This window comes from Dioscorea cayenensis, chromosome 4 (genome assembly GCF_009730915.1).
Source record: "Dioscorea cayenensis subsp. rotundata cultivar TDr96_F1 chromosome 4, TDr96_F1_v2_PseudoChromosome.rev07_lg8_w22 25.fasta, whole genome shotgun sequence".
In the NCBI taxonomy this organism is placed as follows: Eukaryota; Viridiplantae; Streptophyta; class Magnoliopsida; order Dioscoreales; family Dioscoreaceae; genus Dioscorea; species Dioscorea cayenensis.
The window spans coordinates 20,421,718-20,432,979 of NC_052474.1; the positions used below are offsets into that span (position 1 = coordinate 20,421,718).

General features: G+C 28.8%; 2 protein-coding genes across 2 annotated transcripts; one reads left to right on the forward strand and one right to left on the reverse strand.

Moving 5' to 3' along the window:
• Positions 1–421: 421 nt before the first annotated feature.
• LOC120259184 lies at positions 422–2,846 on the reverse strand. The gene is made up of 4 exons (XM_039266740.1): positions 2,696–2,846; positions 2,553–2,606; positions 2,407–2,458; positions 422–740 (listed from the first exon to the last, which is right to left on the reverse strand). Exons 1-4 carry the CDS (start codon positions 2,788–2,790, stop codon positions 561–563), a joined length of 381 nt encoding a protein of 126 aa, XP_039122674.1. The 5' UTR covers positions 2,791–2,846; the 3' UTR covers positions 422–560.
• A 4,233-nt stretch (positions 2,847–7,079) lies between these two features.
• LOC120258758 (probable protein phosphatase 2C 74) lies at positions 7,080–8,554 on the forward strand. Its single transcript, XM_039266194.1, is given in 6 exon segments — positions 7,080–7,526; positions 7,602–7,622; positions 7,624–7,776; positions 7,877–8,047; positions 8,137–8,316; positions 8,408–8,554. Coding segments are annotated over 6 exon segments (1,119 nt in total).
• The last annotated feature ends 2,708 nt before the right edge of the window (positions 8,555–11,262 follow it).

Here is an 11,262-nt window from a genome sequence, read left to right on the forward strand (position 1 = left end):
AATTCTCATCCCTAATTATTTTTTGATTAAAAAAAATCAGGGAAGAAATCAGTGAAATTTTTAAAAAAAAAAAAATCAACTAAAAAACCACAATTGTATTTATGAAAAAACTTCCTGATACTACCTTTGTTTTTGATAAACAAGATTTGTTATTAATAGTTTATTATAAAACCCTTTTTTTATAAAAAAAATTATTATTAATAGTTTCTTATAGAAACTCCTCAAACTTTTGACATCAAATCCTCTACATTAAGTATTCATCCCATTGAGAAGACAGATTTGAATCCTAGTTCACGCAAGTAAAAGACACAGACATTGCATCCAACCTTAAAAAATGACTTAGTCCGCATTTGTTGAAAAAAAAAAAAATAGCCAACCGCTCATAACAACATCCAAACATGCATTTCAAGTCCATGGTAAATGATAAACCTGACAAAATTTAGACATTATATAATAATAAAACAAGCTGAATCTATATAACATACTACATTCTCATTAGGCCAACACTATGAATATCAATACAAATATCATCTCACAGTACAAAAGCAACTCCATTTGGCTCAAGACTTGTGGGATTCAGTCATATTTGAGATTTGTTTAGGAAATCGACGTCTTGAAACTAGGGTTTGTATGGATTGCAAGAGTTTCTGAAACTGGGTGCACAAATTTGCATGAATTGTCTGAGGCGTATGATTTCGGTTTCTAAGATTTCTCACTGCAGAATCAGTGGCAGCATTGATCTGTAAAACAATGGAAAAGGAAATTAGTAGAATACTAACTGGTGAAAGTGTAAAAAATGTTGTGAAAAATGTAAGGCTTGAACAATGATAATCATGATTTTCATAAGACAACTTTCTCAGCACAGTCAGCAAAATAAACCCTGAACAATGAAAGGGGACTTTTATATATTGCAAGAAATTATCCAACTGTATATAATATCATAACCTCAATCCGAAAACGTCTGCTTATCTTTTAAGTATTTGTAGATAATTCATAAACATTGAATTAAAAGATTGTAATGAGAGCCTTGATCTATGTTTCAAACCATTAAAGAAAAGAGATGGTCAGAAACTTGTCACAATTTTACAGTTTACTTTCCAGTGCATATAATAGCAAGGCAAGTTTTTGCTTAAGGATAAAATGTTTCAACTTTTGCACATAAGCTACAAAAACCTTGCCATGCGACTGCAAAAGAACCTAGAAAACTTTTCCCCAAATGATTCTGATATTTAAGGTTGTCCAACAACAAAATCTAAAGCAATACCATATGTCAACTTTGTTATCCTAAATATGGAATAACAGTTCCAAAACATTTACTTGAGACTAATGGCCACAGAGAAAGAAGGAAAAAAAAATAACTTTCATTAAGTTGATCTCAGTTTTGTATTTCAACAATCAAAGTAAAACACAACGACAGACTTTTTCTCACATTAATCCTTTCCTTCTCTCAAGAGTCTTTGGAATGACCACTTCAAATAGTTCAGAAAGAAACTATGGTGAAAAGACTACAGGACCAGACCCAACAATTTTATTATTTACGTAGTTTGTTTAATTTGATAACCGTAGTTTTGGAATGAGAACTAAAAAATATATACATTTTTGAAATACTTAGTCTTAAATGATAAGCATTAAAGATGGCATCAATGGTTGCGGACTTGATCAAATTTTAACTTTTGGCATTGCAGCAACTGGCAAACTGTGTGATGATATAAAAGAACTACTAGTCCGTCTTTAAATTTTCATTAGAATAAAAAAAAAACCACTCTAAGATAGACTTGCAGAAATTCAAAATTTATGGTATAACAATCCCCAAGCTTTTATTGAATTTACCAAGAACCTAACACCTACCTTACAACACATTAAAAATAACCACATCATACAAACCAACCATGTGGTTTGTGCGGAACAAATCACAAGTTTCTAGAGAGTCAAAACCCAAACACAAAAAAAAAAAAATAATAATAATAATACATGCCGTAATCTTCATACTATTTTTCTTCATCAATATTTTGAATAATTAAACTCTAGTCAAAAGAACAAAATTAGTTCACTTGCGTGGTCAATGAACACTTCATCATCATGCAACTAATAGCACTTCACAGCAGAACACTCCATAGACCTTCACTAATTTGTAACATAATCTCAGAAACAGAAAGAAGCCTAGCAAAAAATCTATTAAACTTCCAAAAGTTCAGCTCATTCTAATCATCACAAAGTAACCTTAATGTCATTCATCATATATATATATATATATATATATATATATAATGTTTGGGATTACAGAATTGCAGCATCAGGACAATGTCAAAGGTCTGTATTGCTTAAACAGTAAGGAGTACAACCAAAAAAGAAGAATTCAACTTGAAATAACAAAATAAATAAATAAATATGAATAGTATTAATTACCAATTGTGAAGAAACACTCAGAAATGCTTTGACAATCGGTACAATGCAAAACCTAGGAAGAAAAGAACACAAAAAATAAATAAAAATAAAAAATCCAGCTTTAATACTGCTAAAAAAGATATAGATAGAAAGAAAGAGAGCCATACATTCCTCTCCCTCCAGCTAGGGCGACTTCCGATGGGTCTCTCCACTCATCATACCTACAATGAAAAACTCAAAACAAATTATAAAGGAAGAGCATTTATAGGGTTTCAAGAGGGAAAGAGAAGCTGTGAGATGAAAGCATTACACCCAACCGTAGCGCCGGTCGAAGATGAGGCGCTTCGGAGGCCGGCTAACCGGCGTCAGCTCCTCCATTGTCGGCGCCGGCGAGCTCGCATCCATGGCTCCCGCTAGGGTTTCAACGGGAATTCTCCCTGGCCTTGTCCGTCTCTTTAAAGAAAAATAGTATATATTATTAGTCCAATTAAAATGAGAAAAACAGTTTTTTTTTTTTTGGTTTACATCCCTAAAATTATCGGTTATTATTATTATTATTATTATTATTATAATATATGAGGCCACATCATTGTAAACATTGGATTGTAATTCAACGGAGATGCGTAGTATCAAATGGGATGTTTAGTGACCTTATCAAAACTGTCCTACCATCAAATGCACAATATTTTAACAGATCACAGTTGTCACAGCTGATTTACATCCCCTTGAAAAAAAACTATAACCAACAACTAGCCTTTATTCAATTTAATACAAAGACTAGTTATTGTTCAAGTTTATTGTTGTACTTTCTCTCATATTCAACTGTTCCGTCTCTCACTTTGATTTTCTCATTTTTATTTTTTAATCTATATGAACATCAACGGAGATATATATATATATATATATTTGTTCTTTTCTTCAAATATTTGAAAATTTTATTTTATTTTCCAACATCTTATGGCAGCAATTTGCACGCTTTAAGCGTGCAACTATTTGTTAACTTTGAAGTTATGAAGTAATTTTTTTTAGCTTGGAAATTTATATAGTTCAATCTTTCTATCCAAATAAAGATTATGATCACGTGTATCACAATTTCAATGGTTTGAAAACTAAACATTTGATGAAATAAATAATGAAAACATGAGGAGTTACATAAGAAAATCTAACTTTATCATGCATACATATATATTAACCGATATTTATAATAATGTATAAGCAATTATAATTTTATTATAATTGTACATACAATAACCCAGTGTTTATTGGTGTTATTGGCCTAGGCTGGGGATTGGACCATGGTCAAAAATAAAAATATAATAAAATATATTATAACAATTAATAATAACAAAAATATGATATAAGATGTAATTACAAAAATATTAAAAAAACATAATTACTTAAAATTTGATATTTAAATTCACATGCTTAAATAAATATATATTAATCAAAATAAAATAATCAAAAAAATACATAATCAAACAATAACCACAATTATTTAAGTATTGAAATACAACTAATGTGAGTTAAATTCCTGAACTTAGATTAGTACTCAAATCAATATCATTATTACTATCAAATCTTTAATTAAAATTTTGTGAATTATTCCTTGCATTACCACCAACATTAAAAAAAACTTCCAAATTTACATCTTGAATGTCTACATCATCTAATAAACAAAATGAATTTACTAACTTTGACTACATGTCCAAGATCTTAGGCTTCAATATAGGGTTTTATATAAATTTTTACATTGTTATATATCTTAAGAATAAAGCTAGTGCTCAAAACCCTTTTTTTTAAACATAAAAAATAATAAAATAATAAAATAAAATATTTTAAAAAAAAAGAAAATCTAAATAAAAGCCTATAATCCACAATGAAAAATATCTATACTCTTAAATGTTTGAATATGAAATAATATAAAAACATATATTTTGGATTTAAAAAATTTTAAAATTTTTTATTATCGGATTTTGTTTAAATTTTGGATTTTTTAAAAATAACAATAATAATAACCATTATAAAATTTAGATAAAATCTCTTATTTAATTCTTTTAATATAGTCAATACTGTCCATTTGGTTCCTTTAATATAATTTATCCCTAAGAGGTCTCTGTATTTTAATTTTTTGACCTCTTAGGGATCAAATTATATTAGAGAGAGGGACTTATATCAAATCATATTAGAGAGACCAATGGGGCTGACTGACTATTATTAGAGGGACTAAATAGAATATTCAACCTAAAATTATTTAAAATTCGAATATCAAAATTTTTTAACACTTATGGATGAATTGGCTAGGCTCAGAAAGGTTTCATAAAGACAAATCAAACGGTAATGACCAGACTTGATTGATTTTCGGTTTTCTCATAAGTTTTCATGATATATAATTAGTTCCACACAATTACTGATATAATTATCTATATTTACAAGGGTATGTAAGTAATTTCAATTTTTTTTTTTTTTGTTGATACAAACATGCAATGGTTGAAATTTACACCAGGCATACAAACAATTTTAATTTTATTATACATACAATAGTTTCAAATTTGTTACTGTCTAATTTACCTTTATCATTTAAAATTAAACAATACTCATTTATTATTTTTGTCATGAGAATTCTTGAACTTACAAGTTAATCTAAATCTTATTTAAATTAATTATAACATAAAATTGATTATCATTTAGATTTAAAATAGTAATCCGCATCTATATCATTAAAATTTTAAAATCCTATGCTATCATCTAATTCTAAACCGTACTAAATTAAAAGGGATATATAGATCAACACCAATGGTCTTTATTTATATAGAGTTTTTATCAATAATCTAACCATTGAGAGAAAGAAAGTATCTAGCGGCCATAACATTCAAATGTCAAGTCCATTATCCGATATAGTTGAAGGTAATTATTTTTATTTATGTATATTATCTATACAATAGCGAATAACCTTATTATTGAAAGTACATAGTGGTATTAAAAATAAATCTTTAATGTGAGAATATCTGTAACTCGCACTTATGTGTTATAGAGACAGACTGACTATATTAGAGGGACTAAATATAAAATTTGTTGCCCAATCTAAGAAAGTAAATACTTTCTATGTATTATCTATACAATAAAGACAATCTTGTCCTATTCAATTTTCCAACACGGCATTTACATCATTATGAAAGTAATAGTTACATCTTCTAAATTATAAGTTTTCCATGATCCTAATTAATTAAAGTTTTGATACGTGACTCATCAACTAGTACTTTCCTTCACTTAACCAAAATTCTCCCTAATGAGTCAATGAGCTAGTCTGGACTTGTTGTTCATATTGTTTCATTGTTCATGGAATAAAAAGCTCAAGTCATTGTCTCTCACATATATATGAATTCAATCTTGTTTTTTGGTTAGTAACGTCCTTTCTTGTTTGGCATCAAATTGATAAAACACTCCCTCGACTTATAAAATTCTCCAATGTATGTATATGTTTAAATATTTATTATATTTATTTCTTGTATGATATTTTAATATACATTTAACTTTAGTGATAAAAAAATTATATTTTTGTGGTTATTTATAGTAGTAGGTAAAAATTTTCATTTCAAAGGTTTGTGTGAAAACAAATCATGTGTTAAGACGTACAAAGATATAAAATTAATTTTTTTCAATACATTTATGCTTTTATCCTATGTAATTTGGGGGTTTGAATCCATCTTCTCAGCATGACATGAACATTTTGCATATGTTAATAGACTAAGAGTTTGTTGGTGTGTGTATATATATATCTATATATGATGTGTAAAAATTTATTTATTGATGTGTTAATAAATTAAAGTTTATCCAGTCAAGTACTTAATACATCAAATGCTATATAATAATAACAATAATAAACAAGCATCATTTGAATCACACTTAAATTTGACTAAATCCAATCCAAACAAGTCTAGAAGCTCAAGCAATATATTAATCACATTCTGGAACTAACATTTGATTGTTCTAATTAACTTAATATAGGGTAAAATAAACTTGGTTGTCCTAATTAACTTAATATATATACTTTGCCGGCATTCCAAAGTTGCTTAACAATTCTCATTCTTCTCATCAAGACACCAGAAAATACAAATCCAACAAGCAAAAATTAATCAAGTCAAATAAAACTACTCTTCTTATTAATTATATAACTTCTATAATTAGTTAAGAGAATATAGATAATTACCAATTTACCTTGATAAAATATTTATTTATTTAGCTTTACAAAACTTTTTGATTTGTTTATGTATTTTCATGCTTGAAAATTGATTTATAAATATTAATTAACAAATAAGAATGATTTGTAAAAGTATGTAAGTAAATATTATTTTGTAGAACTATATATTAATATTTTATTTTCACAAGAGTATATAAGCCAAAAAAAAAAACTCTAAATTGAATTAATTAAGTCATTAATAGTAATTGACGTGCAATTAGAGGACCTTAAGACTAGTTCTAGTACATCTTTGCCGACCACTTCCTTTGCCTTGAAGGCTTCCCAAACCTTGTTGACTTGTCAACCCCCTTTGACAAAATCACGCAAACAAAAGGACCTCTTCTTAATCACCATCTTCTCCTTATAAATAGTTCTATCCATTAATAGAAAACTAACTCAATCATAATTAAGAACAAGATTATTAAATAGCAAAGAGATTAGAGAGACAGAGCAAGAGATGATTGATGCACTTGTGTTCATATGGTCTATAATCTTCATTATCTTCAACTTGTTCCAAGTATTTAAGAAGGAGTACTTTTGCATGGCTTTAGAGTCTTCACCTCCTCCTTTGTCATGGGCAAGCCTAACCGACAATGCCGGAGCGACAAAGAAGAGGCCGAGAGAAGCAAAGATCAGCCTCGAAGCAGTGTCGGTGACCGGAAATGTTAAAGAAGATGAAGTTAAGGTGTCTTCAATGGAGAGGAAGAAGAGGCCTTCAAGTATTATCATTCCTAAAACTACTTATATAAATTTAAGGTGCATTGAGGAAGTTAAGGATCATCGTGATGATCATGTGTTTGAAGATCAAGGAAGTGAGTATTGTTTGGCAAGTAAGCAAGGAACTAGACATGCAATGGAGGATGGTTATAGTGTTATAACTAATAGTCATGGAGATCAAAAACAGGTATATATACATATTCATATTCATATTCATATTTAGTAAATTATTTGATGTGGGACTAACTAGATAATTAACTAGGTGTTCTTCGGCGTGTTTGATGGGCCATGGAGGCCGAGCCGCGGTTGATTTCGTGAAGGAGAAATTAGGGAAGAACATACTTGCATCAATTGAAGATTCAGAGAAGAATGAAAATCAATTGGAAATAGCTGTTCGGAAAGGTTATATGATCACCGATGAAGAGTTTCTTAGTCAGGTGTTTATTTCTTAACCTTCTAATATTTTTTTGAAAGATATATATCAATATAATTAAGTAATATTATGATAATTAACTAGATATATTTTTAAATTTTCAGGGAGTGAGTAGTGGAACTTGCATAGCTACTGTTCTATTGAAAGATGGAGACATGGTTGTAAGCAATGTAGGTGATTGTAGGGTAGTAATGAGCCAAAATGGCATAGCTAATGCCTTAACAACCGATCACCTTGCCAGTCGAGATGATGAACGGGAGAGGATCGAAAATACAGTGAGTTCTCTAGAAATTCATCCTGATAAAATGAGAGACCTAGATTTATATATTCAATGCAGACTAACATATATTTGATTACGTTTTAGGGTGGATATGTTAGTTGTCACAATGGCAAATGGAGAGTACATGACTCTTTAGCGGTATCGAGAGCTATCGGAGATGGGAACATGAAGAAATGGATCATCTCCGAGCCGGAGACGAAAAAACTCCATCTCACACTGGATTGTGAGTTTTTGATTATGGCCTCTGATGGTCTGTGGGATAAGGTATATATATATATATATATACATATATTTATTAGTGTATGATAACTCTTGATTAAGTGTAATTCTAATTGATTGAATTGGAAACAATTAGGTATCAAATCAAGAGGCAATTGATGTTGTTTTCAAGAGCAAGGACATGAAGAAGTCATGCAAAGAGCTTGTGGAGATGTCTTGGAGTAGGGGGAGTAGGGATGATATTACTGTTATGGTGGTAGACCTTCAAAAGTTTGTATTATAATTAGCGAGGTTTATATTTATATATATATATTGATAGGTAAATAGAATTTCATATTAATGGGCAATGAATTGGCTCATATGTTAATTGAGAAGAGAGATGGTTATTTAAGGAAAGATATGGTGATGAGGATGGTGTTCAATGCCTCCCAAATAGCCATGATGATTAATGAATTCAACATTTTCTTCAAGCTAAGTGAGTTATGAGAAGATGGAATTACATGAGCTATTGAGAACTTTGGAATGAATTTTCTTTTTTCCTTTATTTTATTTTATTTTATTTATGAAATGTGGACAAATTAGGTCAGAGGTTGTGTACAAAGATGGAATTAATATCTTAGCACACATGGGCCTTCACCTTACAAGGACTGAAAATTCAAACATGGTTCCTTAGGAAGGACACAAACACTGTATATAAGAGACCCGATACTAATAGACCAAAAAGTGATTGGTTTTTTAAATAAATTTTAAAAATTGATAAAATTTAGTGGTAGAATTTGAGAGATCAATGAAGCTGAACAACACAAACCCAAGAGATTGTATTTAATTTAGCCGAGTGTCCTTCCTAAGATATAATGATTTCTAACTCAACAAATGATTAAATCTTAGTTGCTTCACAAATTAGAGGATCAAATAATTACAAATTTGACACCTGACTTAGCAACGAATTACATCAAAAAATAAATTAGTAGGCCTAGAAGTAATTAATCGAGATAATTTTGAAAAAAAGGCATAGAAGAATGTTCAATAATCAAAGCATAAATTAAACAATAAAAATAAGTTAGAGCCAACATGGCTTTAATTTAGCGACGCTGGCTAACTGTGAAAGGCATTGGTGTGGAAATTTCATTACCCAAGTTCAAAATTAGTTAGATGCAATGGTAGTAAGGGGTCTCTAATTATGGGTGCGGGTTTATAATCTAAACTCTATGTCCCCGGGTGAGAGTGTACAACTGAACTTTCAACCTTTTGTTGTGCATACATTGTTTACTGTATATGCGTGTTTTGTCACATTTATCAAAATAAAATAAATTATATTTATAATTTTATTGATTTGAGCTCCGTCTCCTTTCCCCAAATATAAAAGTTTAGCCGGGTGAGAAAAAGATTGAAATAGAGGAGCATCCTTTCTCCCCTTTCTTGTTATATTACTTCCCCTATTCCCAGTCGAAATCTTCTAAAAATCTTCTAAAAATATTCTAAATATTATCTTCAAATAAAAACATCTAAATCTTACTTAATTAAGGAAAATATTAAAATTAAAATAGAGTCCTAATATAACTTGCACCATATAAACTTCAACTTACTCCAAATTAAAATTAAAAGATGATTTTTCAAAATAATGTTTTCAGTTAGACTTTGTGTGTGTTCGATCTAAAAACTTCGGAATATAACTTGCTCCAAATTAGAATTGTAAGTTTGGGCAACAAATTCAATTTCAATTAATTTTGACCTTGATGCATCTCGTAACTCTCAAAACTCAAAACATGAAGACTTTAGAGTTTTCTCTTTTACTTTTCATAGCATTTTGAATCATCTAAATAAGAGCTTGAATTGGAGAGTTATCATGTTCAAATTGCAAAGATGTTGAAAACTTGAAACTATCCAAAATCTCCTAATTAGTTTTGTCTTGTATTTAACTTAACCTCTTCATTTGTGGCTTAAACCAAAATATAAAAATAAGCTAATATTGGTATAGTCTAACAGTAAAGCATAAGAGTCCTATGTGTAGGTCAGGGAGTATGAATCTTTCATTGCGCATAATAAATAGCACAATAGTAGTGGCTTGCCCACTTTGTCAAAAAAAAAAAAATAAAAATAATTTATTAATTATATTTACATGTAGGCATAAGATAAAAAAAAAACATTAAAGGGAAAAATATGACATTTTTCACCCAAAAAATAAATTATATAAGTAAAGACATCATCATACCTAACAACAATAACCGTTTTTCTTTGTGACCCTAACAACTTCAAGATGACAAGAATAAAATTATTAATGATGGGGATAAGAAGGATTATTTTGTAAGGAAGTGAAGCTTTCCAACCATAGTGCCAAACATTTGAAATGTTAAATAGCTAGAGGACCACACTAAAAACAATGGACCACAGAAACTTTTTGTTTTGTTTTGTTTTTTGTTTTTTTTTTAAATTTAATTTAATTTTTATTTTTTACAATAGATCATAAAAACTTTGTTGAGCATAAGGGGGAACATGAGATTTAGCATATTAAAAAAATAAAATAAAACTATAATTTACCCAACTTTGTTGTTAGATTATTCTTAATAACTTGTGATTTATTTATTTTTTATTAAAAAAAGCTTTGTTATTAGGGTAGTTGATTTCTCCAAAAACATTAGGAAGTGAAAAAAAAAAGAAGACAAAAGTCAAACTTCCCTCGAGTGGTTGAAAATATTAAAAAATTGCATTTTAAATATGGGACGTTTATGGGAGAAATGGAAGGGAGTGAAATTATATTTGTTATTTATTTTTATTGTCTTTACTTTATCTATAAAAACAATGAAACAACTTTAAACCAGTAATAAACCTGATTGTACAGCAACAACAAATTATTATTATTATTATTATTATTATTATTACTAACATATTATTATTATTATTATTATTATTATTATTATTATTATATTAGTAATGTTTTGTTAAACATAATCCAAACAAAAATCTTTTAAATAAAATAATTTAAATATAAAT